General features: G+C 44.4%; 1 protein-coding gene across 1 annotated transcript; it reads left to right on the top strand.

Annotated features, from left to right (window-relative positions):
• The first annotated feature begins 8000 nt into the window (after positions 1-8000).
• Positions 8001-12343, top strand: hmgb1 (high mobility group box 1). The gene is given in 5 exon segments (NM_001292579.1): positions 8001-8060; positions 10060-10218; positions 10550-10698; positions 10907-11081; positions 11766-12343. Coding segments are annotated over 5 exon segments (681 nt in total). The 5' UTR covers positions 8001-8024; the 3' UTR covers positions 11928-12343.
• The last annotated feature ends 4796 nt before the right edge of the window (positions 12344-17139 follow it).

Genomic DNA, 17139 nt, shown 5'->3' with positions numbered 1-17139 from the left:
ACACCCTGGTACTTTCTTACCTCTGCGACCTGCTGACTCCCCACACCGCCAGCTCCACTCGGCTGGCTTCGGCCTCCTGCTTGTCCCTTGTCCTTTCTACTCCATTGGCACCCATGCTTTCAGCCCAAATTCTCCGAAACTATCTCCCTCAATCCCTCTGCCTTGCCCATTTTCAGATCACAGCTGAAGAATGCAACTGAATGTTGGCAAGACAGAAGCCATACTCTTTGGCTCTTGTCAATGTCTTCTCTCCTGTGGGTCTGAACTCCTCAACCTCCCCGGGCTTTCCCTCAGACTTTCCAAACCCGTGCGCAACTTAGGCGTCAGGTTCAATCCCCAGCTTTTCTTTCTACCACACATTCGATCCCTGACCAAGCCCACTTTTTTCCACCTTGTTGGCATTGCCCACCTCTGTCCATACCTCACATCCGATGCAGCTGAAACCTTCGTCCATGCCATTCCGGCTGGACTCTTCCAGTGTCCAATGTCGCTGGTCTCCCCAGCTCCACCACACACAAAATCCAATTAATTAAAAACTCCCCTGCCCAGATATTCACCTGCATGAAACTCTGTATACCCATCGCACCAGTTATGCTCCACTGGCTCCTAATCACCGAACAGATCGACTTTAAGATCCTCTCATTTTCAAATCACTTAATTCCCTCGCACCTTCCTACCTACCTGACCTGTTTACACCCCATTCCACCACCCACTGCCTCCGCTCGGCTGGCTCCGGCCTCCTAATTGTCTCTGTGCCCTCAGCTCCACCATCGGTGGCCGTGCCTTCAGCCACTATGCTCCAAAACTCTGGAACTCTCTCCATTGATCCCTCCACCTTGCCCTCTCCCTCCCTCCCCACCTTCAAATCCCACCTGAAGACCTTCCTTTTTGATCGTGCTTATGGTCATCTCCCCCCCCACCTTGGCTTGTTGTCAGACTCCACCACTGTGAAGCACTCCGGGACACCACCCCAAGTGAAGGACGCTATATAAATGCAAGTTGTTCTTGTTGAAGATCTTCCTATTTGATGGTGGTCATCTCCTGCCTCCCCCAGCTCAGCGTTGACTCCGCCATTGTTAAGCACTCCAAGATGCTATCCTGTATGAAGGGTGGCATATAAATGTAAGTTGTTGTCATTGCTTCCTTTACGCCATCCCTACCTCTGTCCTTACCTCCCAGCTCCGCCTTCTGCAGCAGTGTTATTTTTGTAAGATAAAATTCAACCGATAATGTCTGAGAGCTTGAAATAAGATCACGAGAGTCAAGAGCAATAAAGCAGCTTAATTATGGGACGCCACGAAGAAAAAAACTGCAATTACGTAAGTATATCACGTAAAAGAATGTCTCAAAAAAGAACTCATCATTTGGTTGTGTACAATACTGTCTGCGCAATAATTTATTGCCCATCGTTAGTTGTTCCTGCCATTTCTCTTTAAACTGCTGCAGTCCTCACGGTGTTGGTGGGATGTTCAAGGATTTTCATTCAGCGACAATGAAAGGTGATAAATGTCCAAGTCAGAACATTATGTTATTTGGAGGATCATTTGGAGGTGGTGGCGTAGCATGATGCTGCTGCTCTAGTTATTCTGAATGGTAGAGGTCACTTGACAAATGCAGTGGTGAACGCAGCAGTGAAATAAGAGAACTGCACTGTATTTTGAAGGCAAGGAGATGAGTAGCAAGATAAATAGTTTTGAAAGAGTTTCACACAAAGACATGGAAGATGAAGGCTTGGCTACTGTTAATGGGAGTGAATCATCTGGGGAACAAGCAATAGACTGGAGCTGGAAAATCAGCAGGTAATCTGGAATGTAGGGCTGCCGATTTTACATTTACCGTAGGTGAGACAGTTGAGGCAGTTAATCTAAAGTGTAATGGGCTTGTAGTGGTGAGAGTTGAGTATCCTGAGAATAAAAGTTGGAAAAGGTGCTCTGTTGTAAGAGAAGTTCATAAGTAAGCTAAGCAAGTAAAGTAAGATACATTAAGCGGCAAAAGTTAAATAAGATAAGAGAAGGAAGTAAGTGGAGACTCTTTGATGCCGAATTGACATGCTTGGAATCAAACCAATCCTTTGTGATACTCTGAGCAGTTCAGCTCCTGAACTAGCCAGGCTTGCAGTACTCCAGGGCAGTGCTGATGACATGACCCGCTCTGTCTTCCCCCACCTCCACAATGTCGCCCGGCTCTGACACTGACTTGCACTGTAGGCTGCCGAAACCCTCATACATGCCTTCATTACACCGAGGCTCGACTATGCAAACTCCCTGCTTGTCGGCCTCTCCAACTCCTCCCTCCACAGGCTGCAGATCATCCAGAACTCTGCAGCCCATGTCCTCTCCTGCACTAGGCTCCGCGGCCCGATCACCCCCATCCTTGGCCAACTCCACTGTCTTCCCATCACACAGAGGATACCGTTCAGGATCCTAGTCCTCATTTCCAAAGCCCTCCATGGTCTTGCTCCCCCCTTCCTCGGTGACCTCCTAACTCCTACCATCCTGTTTTCCTCCCTCCGCTCAGCGGGCTCCGACCTGCTTCACATGCCCCGCCTTGCTCGCTCGACTATCGGCGGGCGGGCCTTCCGCCACTCTGCACCCACCCTCTGGAACTCCATCCCGCAGTCCCTCCGTCTCGCCCCCTCTCTCACCATCTTCAAGACCCACCTCAAGACCCTCCTCTTCGACCGTGCTTTCGATCTCCCTGCTTCCCCCCCTGCCCTCTACGACCCTCAGCTCGGGTCCGTAACTCTGTCCAGCGCCTTGGGACGTCCTCCTGACGTAAAAGGCACTATATAAATATAATTTTGTTGTTGTTGTTGGCTCGTCAGCAGGACTCGGAAAGACCACTGGGGCAGGGATTCTTCCCACTCATATTCTGTTAATCCTACAAATTAAATCTCTAATGGATAGGATAATAATCCTTCAAAAAAAAATTGGTCATTCAATCCACGACTGTTTGTGGGACACTGCTGTGCACAATTGGCTGCCGCGTTTCGCCCACAAATATACAGTCAATTCACAGTATATTCTGTGAAGCGCTTGAAGATGTGGAAAGTGCTTTATCAAATACAAGGATTATTATTATTATTATCTCTCCAAGGAGAACAAATTCTCAGCACTCCACCTTGGAGTGAACAATTGCAGTACATTTGTGTTTTGAGTACTTTTGTTATATTCTGTTGTTGCAATCCATTCAAGGATTAGGATATTCATCTAAATTCATCTGAATGGAATGAAATGGAATGGTCACTGCTGAACTAATATTTTTGAGACGTCTAGTAGACGTAAAAAGCGCTATATTAAATGCAAGGATTATTATTATTATATTATTATTATTTACCAGTCTGTCTATATTCTCTTGCAGTCTGCTACTATCCTCCTCACTGTTTACTACTTTACCTATTTATGGGTAATTTATTTTGTTAGTTCTGTTGCATTCACATGTAGTATTTCCAGACTTGAAAACTTGGACCCAGAATGATGAATACCCAGGATAATGTTTCAGAGTTGTATTTAAAAATACGAATATGACCAAAAAAATGTCTGAATTTGATATCATTCACTTTAAGGCTATTTGTGGGATATTGCTGGGTGCAAATTGGCACATGAAAACCAGTCATTAAAGATTATAATAAATCCTATGAAGGACTTTAAGATGTCCACTCAATGTGAAAGGCACCATATCAAACGCAAGACGCAAAATACTGCAGATGCTGGAAATCTGAAAACACAAACAGAAGTCGCTGGGAACATTCAGCAGGTCAGGCAGCATCTATGGAGAAAGGAAAGTGAGTCAACGTTTTGGGTCCACAACCCTTCGTCAGAACTGCAGAACTGTCAGGGGGAGAGAGACGATGGAGGTGACCATAAGCACGTTCAAAAATGAAGGTTTTTAGGCAGGATTTGAAAGTGGTGGGGGAGGGGGCAAGGCAGAAGGATTGAGGGAGAGAGTTCCAGAGCTTCGGGGCATAGTGGCTGAAAGCCCGGTCGCCGATGGTGGAACAGAGGGTACAAGGGACTAACAGGAGGCCGGCACCAGCTGAGCGAACGCAGCGGATGGTGGTGGTTTAGGGGGTAAGCAGATTGGATAGGTAGGGAGGTGAGAGGGTATGAAGGGATTTGAAAAGTGATGGAGCGATGGAGCTAAGGAGATTTGTGCGGGTGAGTATCCGGGCAGCAGAGTTTTGGATTAATTGAATTTTGTGTATGGTGGAGTTGGGGAGACCAGCGAGGACGGCATTGGAATAGTCCAGCCAGGAAGTGCCAAAGGCGTGGACGATGATTTTGACTGCGTTGGTTGGGGGTACGGATTGAGTCGAGCAATGTGGCGGAGGTGGGAAAAAGCAGTCCAGGTCAGAGAACAGATCTGGGGTAGAAAGGAAAACTGGGGATCAAACCTGACACCTAAATTGCTCACGGATTTGGTGAGTCTGAGGGAGAGCCCAGGAAAGTTGAGGATTTCAGAGGTGCAGGAGGTGGTTATAGAAGAAAAAGCATTTTGAAAGAGTTCCTTGAGACCTTTAATGAGCACATAAAAGGCAGACAAGATTCCAGTTTGATGCCTCATCCATAATCTTATAATGTGCTAAAATTATTATATCATCAAGGAATAGGGCTCTGACACAAACCAGTTTGGAGGGCAACAAAAGGATGTGAACAAAACATACTCCCCAAAACAACAACAACAACTTAGATTAAATAGCGCCCTCCACGCCGGACAGCATCTCAGAGTGCTTTACAGTTTAGGATCCCGGGACCGAGCCAGGGGGAGGGGTGGGAAGGTGACCAAAGGCGCGGTCGAAAAGAAAGGTCTTCAACAGAGACCTGAAAATGGGAAGGGAGGGAGCGAGACGAAGGAAGTGAGGAAGGCAGATCCAGAGCCTCGGGGCATAGTGGCTGAAGGCATGGCCGCTGAGGGTGGAGCGGAGGCCTCGGAGGACAAGGAGGAGGCCAGAGGCGGAGGAACGAAGGCAACGGGTACTGTGCTGAGGAGAAAGGAGGTCAGAGAGGTAGGGGGGTGCAGAGGAGTGCAGTGACTTGAATACGAGGGTGAGGAAAAAAAAGGAAATAAAAAGTGCAACATATGTAGACAATGAATCGAAAGAGAGACCTGTAGATTTTGAGTATATTTCACTTGAGGTGAGAAGTTTAAAGAAAGATCTGAGGTGTTCCAAGATTATGAAGAATCATGATTTCCATTTCCACTGGCGGGTGGGTCGGTAACCCGAGGACACCGAGTTAAAATAGTTGTTAAAAGAAACAGAGGGAAGGTAAGGAGAATTTTTTTCCTTGCCCACAAGGGTGCTGGGGAGGACAAGTTTGCTACGGAGAAAGAGCGGGGGAGTTGGATTGAATTGGATAGCTCTTTTCAAAGAACCGGCACAGACACGATGAGCCGAATGGCCTCCTTCTGTGCTGCATAATTCTATGATTGGTATATAATTATTAACTAGGTAGATTTTTCCACTGATCAGGGAGTCAGTCACGAGAACGCAAATTTAAGATAAAAAAAGAAAGAATTAAAGAGGAGGTTAGATAAGAGTGATTTGAATGTGAAACTTAGTGGGTATGAGCATGGAGTGTGGGGTTTAAAGGACACTTGAGAATCCAAAAAGACATCAAGATTCTGCACCTGGTTCGTGAGGTGGAGTGTGATTGATGCTATCAGTGTCTGAGGCGAGAAGGTACTGAAGGGAGCCAAGGAGCAGAGCTTGTGTCTTCTCAACATTCAACTGAAGAAAGTTAGCGCTCATCCAGGACTTGATGACTGACATGCAATTGGTCAGAAAAGCAATGATCTCGAATTCGAGGGTGGATGCAGAGAGATAGAGTTGCGTGTCATCTGCATATATAGAACCATAGGCTCTTTTAAAGGCAATCCTTTCAGTCTCATTTATCTGGCCTTTCCCCATATCCCTGTAGTTGACTCCTTTCTAGGTACTTATCTAGTTCTCTTTTCAAAGCTAATATGGATTCCTCTTCCATCACTGCTCCCGGTAGGGCATTCCATACTCTAACTGCTCTGTGTGTGAAAACAAATTCTAACTTACCCATTTACTTGTTTGCTGTCTTAAACTGATGCCTTCTAATCACGTCAGGTAGAACGAACCCCATGTCCGTGGATGATATTAACGAGTGGAAGTCTATAGATAGTGAAGAACAGAGGACCAAAGATAGAGCCCTGAGGAATGCCCAGGGATTGTGTTTTGTGTAGACAATTTGTGTACAGCAATGTCTCACAAATAGCCATTAAGTAAATATTGTTACTCAGGAGATTGCCTGGACACTGGGAGTGACTCCCTTGTGTTATTAAACCTAACTTGGGGTATTTAGAATAAGTTATTGTATTTGAGTAAGATCCAAGTACAGTAATTATAATGTTTAGGAATTATATAATTATAATTATAGAGTTTGAAATGGAGGGGTTCATCACGATCTGGATTCTGGATGAATAAATAGCAACAAGTTTAAAGGAAGAGCTGTAAAGAAAGAGTGATGAAACATCGAAAAAAAACTTTTCAGAGTGGGCAGGAAGTGCCTCATCAAAGTACACAAAACATGAAATGGTACAGAAAAGGTAAACCCAGACTGTTACTTCAAACGCACGAGAGACGAGAGAACCGAGTATCGTTATAACATCATAGAACGTTGACTTCAAGTGGTAAACATTTGGAAAAGTCTACCGAACAAAGTATTTTGCAACACAACCAAAATATCGAAAAAAGTAATCACCATCGGGGTTCAATGTCTTTTTGAAAGCAAATGCAGGAATCATACGCCAACTGCTTCATAGTGAATGGCCAATTAATCTGTGAAAGTATTGGCACTGACAACAGGAGCAACTCCCATACTGTTGCCACTCCTGTGGGGTCTTTAACGCCCACCGACTGCAGAAATGTCGAGACCCTTTCACCTCTATTCCAAGACAGTTGGAGCTGTCTGGACTCCCCACACTGACAGAACTGTCTTGAGAGTAAACCTGGACATGAACAAGAATACAGTGGCGAGAGGTCGGTGAGCCCGATTCCCCATTCTCTTTCTCTTTCTCTAGTAATCACAGGACTTTGGTGAATACGAGTTCATATTTGCAAATATTGCACGAAGCATTTAATATACCGTAATGAAAATCCCGCTTTTCTCACAGTGCAAAGCGATCTTTACCGTCCACCTGAGCAGCGGGACGGGACCCCGGTTGAACGTCCCATCTGAAGGACAGTACCTCCGACAGTTCAACATACAACAACAACATACAACATACACTGCTTTGGAGTGTCATCTTGGACCCTGGGATTCCTCCCTGAACCCACAACCTTCGGAGGGGAGACTGCTCCCACCGAGCCAGGCTGACACATGTGGTACATGTGTGCAGTATCTCCGTGTGGTGGTGGATATCTGTGTCGCTCTGTGTTCGCTTCTCGCCATGTCTCTGTGTGCAGTAAGCGTGTCTCCCTCCCTCTTTGTGGTGGATGTCTCTCTCTGTATCATTGTGTAATGTTAATATATCGCTCTCTGGGACCAGATGCTTCTGTCTACTGCTGTGTGTGTACTCCCCATGTCTCTGTGTGCAGTGTATGCGGGTGTCTCTCCCTCTCTGTATCAGTCTGTGGGTGAAATGTGTATTTGTCACAGATGCCCCTGTCTACCTCTCTGTGCAGAATGTGTGCACCTCTGCCTATCTGTGGTGGATGTCTCTTTCCGTGTGTGTAATGCGCGTATCCCTCTCCTTGTGATAGATGTCCCTGTTTACCGCTGTGTGTATACTCACCACGTCTCTGAGTGTGTAATGTAGTGTATGTATCTCTCTGTCTCCTTCTTCAGCCGTTTGTATTTGCGCGCATTTTCGCTCTGGGCTGACGTTGAACCCGCTGCTGACCAATGGCAGGTCGCCTGTGCCCAGAACAATGGAGGGCGGTGGACGAATGGCGGGCCGCGCTGAGGCGGCGGCGGCCAATGGGAGCGCGGCAATGTTGGGTACTGGGGCTGCGTAGCTCGCGAGCCCAGCCATTGCAGCGAAGACAGCGACAGCGAATGAGTGACCGCAGGGCAACGACCACAGAACCAGCGGTATTTGTACAGATAAAAACAACCCTCTCCATGTCTCTCGCTTATTTTCTAACGCTTTATTTTGTGGGTGGAGGTTTTAGCGGCTGGGGCGAGACGAGAGCGTCTCGGCTGCCGAGTGCGCGCTCTCTCGCTTGTTAACATGGCTGACTTGCAAAGCGAGAGCCATTTAAGCAGCACAGCGCCGTGCAGAGGAGGCGAGTTGGCTTTTACAACTTTTCCAAACGGCGCTCAGCGGCCCAAAGAGTCGTCCCCGCCGGGGTTTGACCTCGGCTGCGTGTAGCCCGGACTCTCCGCTGTCCGTCGCCGTGTCTCTCGAGTCGCTCCGAGGGGTTTTGAGGGTTGAAAGCGGGATCCGAATGGGGAGGGGGTTGCTGTTGCTTCACCCCCCCCCCCCACTCTCTGTTGTGTCTCAATCAAGATGGGAGCCATGTTCTGTGCGTGTTACAGACAAGCGGCCATAGCCCGCTCAGCGCTGACACTGAAAAACTTGGTACAAAGCATTAGCTCTCGGTAAACCGTGCCACAAGAGCGGGAAAAAACGGGCAAAACCGCCTCCCGGCGACGGGAGGTGCCCGGGAGTCGTCTTCTGGCGCCATTCGAGGGGCACTTTCTCTCATGAGGAGATGTTTGTGACAGTGGAAGAAGGAATATTGTTGTTTTTTTTATTTCCTTTCCTCCCGTTTCTTTTTTTCCGCCATAGCTCTCCACACTACACACACACACACGGACACGCTATAGAGTTTTTACCTCAAGACTTGGGCTTTTTTTTTTCGACGGGGAGAATTCTCCTTCGTGGCCAATGACCCTTTTTTTTTAAGGTTTATTTTTGTAAAAAAATATATTATTTTTTGTGTGTGGTGGGGAGGGGGGGGGGGGGAGGAGGAGGACATTTTTTTTAAAAAAAATGTGTTTGAAGTGTGAGGGTTTCTGAGCGGCGAACTCGGGCGAGAAACTGAAGAGGGTGTGTGTGTGTGTGTGTGTGGAGGGGGGACGACGACAACCAAATATAACTGGAAGGTGACAGAGCAAAGTCAGAGAAGAAGCCTTGACTTTGTGCGTGTTTTATTTTCTCTCTCTCTCTCTCTCCATTGCCGCGACTGGAGGGAGGATCGCGGAAGTGCTGAGGGGTGTGTTTTTTTTTGGGGTTTTTTTTTAAACAAAACAGACCACGCAGCGAAAGGTTTTTTATTTTTTTTAAAAAAAGAAAGAAACCCGCGAATGTGTGTTTTTTTTTGTGTGGGTGTGCGTGAAACTGGCTTTAACTGACAAAATGGCGGGAAGAATTAAAAAAAGAGGAAAAAAATTTTTTTTTTTACCTCAAAAAAAGGTTCACTTTCAACCGATAATCTCGAGGGTGTTTCCCCCCCCGAGTTGAATTTTGGAGGGGGGGGGGAACTTCGCGTCCCTTTTTTGAGCCGTTTTTATGTTGTGTTTTTCTCTCCCTCTCTCTCTCTGGTATTTTTGAAACAAAGCGCGACTGGTGGTGGGATATTTTTTTTTCGTTTTGTTGTGGGTATTTTTTTTGTGAAAGGAAGCCTTGTTATCCCGGAATTTTAAAGCGCTGCGACGGGTGCAAATTCACGGGGGGTTCGTGTTGTGAAGTTTTTAAACCGCGTCTTGTGCAGTGGATGTGGAGAGAGAGCGAGAGAGAGAGAGAGAGAGAGGAGGGCAATGGTAAATGGTGTTCGGGTTTTTAAAGCCAAACTACTTCGCTTGAGGACCGAGCTGGAGGCGACCTGCCGGGACGGATAGCTCCAGTTATTATTTTACGCGTCGAGTCAGGACCGGTTTTACCCTGAAGGTTTCACGGGGTTTGTATCGTCCTCCCACCGCTACAAAAAAAAAATACCCGAGAGCTTGACTTTAACTGAACGCGACGAATTGATGCGTCTCGAAAAACTGCACGAAACGGGATGGGGTTGGGATGGGGATGTGTGTGGGGAGTGGGGGGGGGGGGAGGGGGGAGGAAAAAAGTCAACAATTGCCCTTATTATTAAAGATCAAGCGCAAAATGGCCCGTGATCCAAAGAAACCCCGAGGCAGATTGACCTCGTATGCATTGTTTGTCCAAACATGCCGGGAAGAACACAAAAAGAAGCATCCCGAGAAAGTGGTGTCCTTCACTGAATTCTCAAAGAAGTGCTCCGAGAGGTGGAAGGTAAGCGGCTCTCCGTCTCCGGCACACGGTTCTTTTTTGGCTAATTCTTTTGTTCTCATTCTGAAGTGAAATGAACGCAATGCGTCAGCTTTTAAGATGTAACTTCGCGCTTAATAGAGGTAATAACCGGGAGTGAGCTGCCCCTGGCACCCCGTGTTTTATTCGGGTGTTGTGTTGGTTGTGATGGTGAACTTGCACCCAGTGGGAGTGCAAGTGCGATCTCATCTCTGTTATAAAGATTGTACCGCTGGTGGCAAAGGCTCCTGTACTTTATACACTCGGGTTGTAACTATTCTTCGGATTTCACTTAACAAAACGTGTCTCCCTAAAGACTATGTCTGCCAAAGAGAAATCAAAGTTCGAAGAACTGTCAAAAGAAGACAAGAAGCGCTACGAGAGTGAAATGAAGGATTATGTACCACCAAAAGGTGCGAAGAAGCAGAAGAAAAAGAAGGACCCCAATGCACCAAAGAGACCTCCGTAAGTGGTTTCCAACTTTAAAGCAGTAACCCACTATACAGTTAATGTATTTGTACAATACAATATCTCTCTCCAGGGGTGGGGGGAAAATAAGTTTGATGCATTTCAGATCTCATTCTATTATAGGAGCGGCTCTGATCTCGCTGTACAGAAGTAAATCCACTTTCAGAGAATTTTATTTACAAATTTGTTTATTAATTGATTCCAGATCTGGTTTCTTTATATTCTCGGCGCATCTCCGACCCAAGATTAGAGAAGAGTGTCCCGGACTGTCCATTGGGGATATAGCTAAAAAGCTGGGGGAGAAATGGAATGCAATGGGATCAGAGGAAAAGTTGCCATATGAACAGCAAGCAGACAAGCTGAAAGAAAAATACAAAAAGGTAAATATCCATTAAATTAAACGTTGAACTGCAAAATCCATGCATTGTCCAATGAATGGCATCAATTCTAATGAAGGAAGCTATAATCCATACAATTTATACTTGTATAACACCTCACGTCGGCAGGATGACTCAAAGTGCTTGAAAATAGTCATTTCAACTTGGGCATGACTGGGACCGGTTGTAATGTCCCATTGATATTTTTCTCCTACAATGAGTCTGAACTTGGAAAAAATACATATCGATTATTTAATTTACAGCTCAACAAGTTAATATGGCGCTTTTCATGTCAGGAAGAAGTCCTGAGGTGCTGTCACATCTAATTTATTACTTGATTGTATCATTTCTGATTTAGATGATAGTCATTATCTAGAATTCATTGTATTGTCAGCTGAATACATGGAATGTTACAACACAGAAATGGGAAATTCAGGCACTTGTGTCTATTGGTATTTTTATCCACTTGAGCCAATTAATCTGATCCCACTCTTTGTTCTCTCATAATCATTAATATATCTTTGAGTAATTATCTAATTCTCTCTTTTATGGGCTTGAATTATTTGTGGTGGGGGAAAAGCTACACTACTAAAGATGGAAATTTTGCTAAAAGACTCATGGCGGTTCTGAATATTAATTCAGTCGGCACTTAGTACATAATGCTATGATGAACCCCTTGATTTTCAGGATGTTGCAGCATATCGTGCTAAAACAAAGCCTGACAGTGTTAAGAATTTCACTGCCAAAGCTGAAAAATCTAAGAAGAAAGCTAAGGAAGAAGAGGAAGATGAAGATGAGGATGATGAGGAGGAAGAAGATGATGAGGATGATGAAGATGACGATGATTAAACATTTATTTTGCTTAAAGCAAAACTTCTCAGTTAAAGCATTTACCCCCACCCCTGTACACACTTTGCTCCTTTAAAAAAAAATTAAATATATAAGGCTATGTATATGAGAATTTGATTTTAAACTGTACAGTTTTTTTGTTTTGTATAGTTAACACACTACGAAAATGTCTTTGGGTGTCCCATTGTCTTTGTTCTTAGTGGTGTTTGTTTGCCACTTGCCTTGAGTGTGGGGTTATGAATTGGCATGGTAAGAGCAAGTTTATGTTGGTGCACAGCACAAACTAGTTTTATGTGGAAGGGGGGGCGGTGGAAGGAAGACGTCATAGTTTACTATTTGCCACTCAGTAATTGCTTAAAAGTTGCAGCTTTTTGTTTTGTTGACCTTTTTGAAATGCTTCTGAAATAAACTTTTTTTAAAAAATTAATGACTTTCTACTGATAATTTGTGCTGTTCAAATATCTCCTTAGACTATTGCCATTATGCCAGAAACTCACTAATTTGACACAAATGGAGCATTAAATGGCTTTCATAGATTCTTACATTTTAAAACATTTGTTTACAGCCCATCACGCCTGCTTCCTCAGATTGAATTCACGATCCTTGCTCTCACATCATTGCTAGTTGTTGTCCTAGCAGTCTCCTTCCCTCCCGCGCTGCAAATTTTGGCATGCTGTACATCTTTTGCCCCTTCACCATTGGCAGCTGAGCTTTCATTTTCTTGCACTTGGTCTCTGGAGCATCTTCTCCACCTCTGCCTTACATTAACCTTTCCTCTTTACCTCCACCACACCACCCTTTGCATTTAGCTTCAGGTAAAGGTACTTACAGACAACAACAAATTACATTTGTATAGACCTTTCATTTTGGGAGGTGCTAGACAGTTAAGGATTTGGACCTGAGCTGGGTTTGGAATCCGGAAGGGTGAAGTGCAGGGCGGTTAGGGATAGGAGGATGACCAAAGAGGAGGGAGGACATGGAGCACACCAGAACCTGCAGAGTGGACAGGTCCACAAGGAATTATCAGGTTACAGAGGTAGGGTGCCAGCCTTTTGATAAGTGTAAGTTGTGTCCCTTGTTCACCTACAAAATAACATTTCTACACTTTGCACTAAACTTTGTGAAGAGTTTTGCGATGTCCTGATGTAAAAGGGTGTATATCAAATACAAGGATTATTATCTCTTGTAGGTTTTCTATTTAGATATTGTGTTGGTTTTGATGATGAACTTTACAGTATATTCTGTCAAGCGCTTTGAGATGTCTAGAAGATATGAAAAGCGCTACATCAAATGCAAGGATGATTACTTTATTATTTAAGTTGCATGTAGTGGGAGTGCAAGGTTGTGATCTCATCCCTATTTTATAACGGTTGTACTGCTGGTGGCAAAGGGTTGTGTGCTGTGACCCTTACTATTGGATTGAATTTGCATGATTGGAGCAATATAGGAATTCAAGACTAGAAGCTCACCTCCTGTCTAGATAGATGTTGAAAACGGCATGCTTTCAGAAAGAGGGTGGGATTAATTTGAAAACATAGGTAGCAGCAAGACATGACGTTCCAAAAAGCCATTTTCTGTGCAGAAAAAAGTTTCGGCAGCCTGAGGGGAGGCAGTGGTTGAGCTAGGTGATGTGGCGGAGGTGGGATAAGCGGAGCGGGTCATGGCACGAATGTGGGGTAGAAGGGACAGTTGAGGGTCAAACAAAACGCCAAGGTTCAGGACTGGCTCGGAGGTGGAGTGTGAATCCTTGGATAAGGCACTATATCAAAAGCAAAAACAGATTGTGATCTTTCTGAAGTTATGAAACCATAGGTAAATACCTAGTTTGATTTTTGCAGGCGGTTATGCCAGCCAGCCCAACAGAAACAATGCCCAAGCTTGAAAATGCGCAGTTTTAAAATTTTGTCTCGGTCTTTACTCACTGTAACATATCTGAGTTATTACAGACTAAAGACTCCATGTTGGTATGTTTTATCTTGTTTGTAACGAACAATATCCTAGACTGCCAACTGTCCAAATCCCCTACTAACCTGCTCGCACCCCCCGCTCTGTGGGCTCTGGCCTGCTTCAGCCACTATGCCTCCACCCTCTGGAACTCACGCAGTCCCTCCGCCTCACCCCCTCCCTTGCCTCCTTCAAGACCTGTGTCAAGACCCTACTCTTCGACCGTGCCTTTGGTCACCCTCCTTCCCCCCCCCGCCCTTCACCCTCCCAGATCCTGACCCCCAGCTCGGGTCCGAAACACTCATTGTCTAGCACTTTGGATGTCCTCCCGAGGTGAAAGGCGCTATACAAATGTAATTTCATTGTTGATGTTCTCCAGTCTCATCAACAACAATATATACATTTTGGTGAGTAAATGACTTGACCAGGATCTCTTTTTTCCATCTCCGTCACATTGTCCGCCTCCATCCGTACTTCACAACTGACGCAGCCGAAACCCTTGTACACGCCTTCGGCACTTCCCAGCTGGACTACTCTAATGCCCTCCTCGCTGGTCACCCCAACTCCCCCATATACAAAATTAATCCCAAATTCCGCTGCCTGGATACTCACCTGTGCAAAACTCCATACCTCCATCACACCAGTCCTTGCCAGGCTCCACTGGCTCCCAATCACCTAATGGATTGATTTTAAGATCCTCTCACTCGTTTTCAACCCCCTTCATGCCCTGGCATCTTTCTACCTATCCAATATTCTTACCCCATATTCCACCACCAGCTGGCTCCGACCTCCTGTTTGTCCCTTGTCCGCTCCACCATCAGTGACCTTCAGCCACTACTCCCCAAAACTCTGGAAATCTCTCCCTCAATCCCTCCAACTTGCCCTCTCCCTCCCAACTACAAATCCTGCCTAAAGAACTTATTTTTTGATCATATTTACGGTCTCTGCCCGATTCCCTCTCCCCTTGGCGTAGAGTCAGATTCCGCCACTGTCAAGCGCTCTGGAACGCTACCTCTCATAATAATATAATAATAATCCTTGCATTTGATATAGCACTTTTCACGTCTTCTCGACGTCTCAAAGCGCTTCACAGAATATATTGTAAAGTGAATTGACTGTAATATTTGTGGGCAAAATTCGGCAGCCAATTGCACACAGCATGTCTCACAAACAGTCGTGGATTGAAGTGACCAATTTATTATTGTTTTTTCTTGAAGGATTATTATTAGGCGTGTGGAGTAAGCAAAAATTGGCCAAGGTTTCACCCTGCTGGGAATCAAACCCAGGTCTCTCGCTTGAGAGTCGAGTGCTCTAACCACTGAGTTACAGGACTCCATAAATATTCTAAGGAATTCTAAAATAGGCACAAAAAGATCTTTTCTCTATCCCAAAAGTCGATGGACTCACCTCTGATAATTCAGCACTCACTAGACATTTCACTGGATTGTCAGTCTAGACTATTAATCTCAAGACTCAATATTGGGCTTTGAGCTCACAACTTTCTAACCCAGAAGTGAGGGAGGAGCAATTCCAACTGAGCCACTCTGACATCCTAAAGTACTAGAAAATCAGCACTATTTAAACATTCCCTTAGAGCATAATCTTAACCAAAGCAGTTGTTTTCTTTAAAATAGGCAAGACACATTAAATGACTAAGAGCCTGAACAATAATAATATAATAATAATTTTTGCATTTGATATAGCACTTTTCACGTCTTCTCGACGTCTCAAAGCGCTTCACAGAATAGACTGTAAAGTGAATTGACTGTATATTTGTGGGCGAAACGCAGCAGCCAATTGCTCACAGCAGTGTCCCACAAACAGTCGTGGATTGAAAATGACCAATTTATTATTGCTTTGTTTTTTTGGAGGGATTATTATTAGGCGTGTGGAGTAAGGAAACTTGCCCAAGGTTTCACCCTGAGCAACAAAGTCAATAACAAAAATCATTGTCACATCTTAGGGATATCGATCAGATCCACTGGCATATCAAAGACTACCACATTTAATTTGGTTGTCTGTCTGGTGAAGGAACAATATTATTATATTATATGTAGGTCACTATATAAATTGTTGTTGGAACAAACTTAGAATTTAGACACTATAGGTACCAGTTGATCCTGTAAGGCAGACTGTGTCAACTGCTATGGTCTTAATTGTAGTTTTGTGTGTACACAGTGGTTTGGTTGTGACCCTGTGTTTACTGGTTGGCTGTAAAAAATTAGTGTAGTATTGATAAATGCCATTAATGTAGCTCCATAAACTGTGCTCCAATTTGCCAAATCGGTTACTGTATAAAGCCAACACTACACAAACACAAATAAACAGTTCCTAGTTGTCCTGTTTCCCCTTTAGGACCTGTAAAACAAATTTAAAAATATATTATATTGAATAGATATTCTGGATACTTTATAACAATGTAAATTTCTGTTCAGTTATACAGTGTCAAAGAGAGGATTAGAATCTTTATTTTGCATAATATATACAGTAGTTAGATTCACATATGGTTTGCAAATTGGAGAAGACGATTATTTAATTATTGCGGAGTCCTGTAGCTCAGTGGTTAGAGCACTCACTTTGCAAGTGAGAGACCTGAGTTCAATTCCAGGCAGAAAGCGAAACCTTGGGCAAGTTTCCTTACTCCACACAGAGCCTAATAATAATCCCTCCAAAACCAAAAACAATAATAAATTGGTCATTTTCAATCTACGACTGTTTGTGGGACATTGCTGTGCGCAATTGGCTGCCGCGTTCGCCCACAAATATACAGTCAATTCACTTTACAGTGTGTTCTGTGAAGCGCTTTGGGATGTCCTCCCGACGTGAAAAGCGCTATATCAAATGCAAGGATCATTAGTATTATTATTAAGATGTGAAAGGCGCTATACCAAATGTAAGGATGATGATGATGATGGTTCTTATTGTTTTATATGGTGTATATATTGTCCTTGTGATATCTGTCAATATTTATGGTGCTTATAGCAATTTAGCTGATAGTTATTTCAGTCTGTAAACCACTGAATGTGTTGTAGTATCTGACATGTTGAAAGGTTCGCTGTACCATTGCATAAAATATGTAAACACTTTTGTATAACTTTTAACTCTTGGGTAGGTAGCTCTACAAAGGCAATAATAATAATAAGAAGTAACCTTGAATTTGATACAGTGCCTTATCACATTGCCAAAACACCTCAAAGTTCTTCACAGGATTTACTGTAAGGTGTAGTGACATTGTATTTCTTGGTGAACACTGCAAAACCACCATGAG

The sequence above is a fragment of the Callorhinchus milii genome, unplaced genomic scaffold (genome assembly GCF_018977255.1).
Source record: "Callorhinchus milii isolate IMCB2004 unplaced genomic scaffold, IMCB_Cmil_1.0 Scaffold4, whole genome shotgun sequence".
Lineage (NCBI taxonomy): Eukaryota > Metazoa > Chordata > Chondrichthyes > Chimaeriformes > Callorhinchidae > Callorhinchus > Callorhinchus milii.
This window is presented reverse-complemented; position numbering and strand designations above follow the sequence as displayed.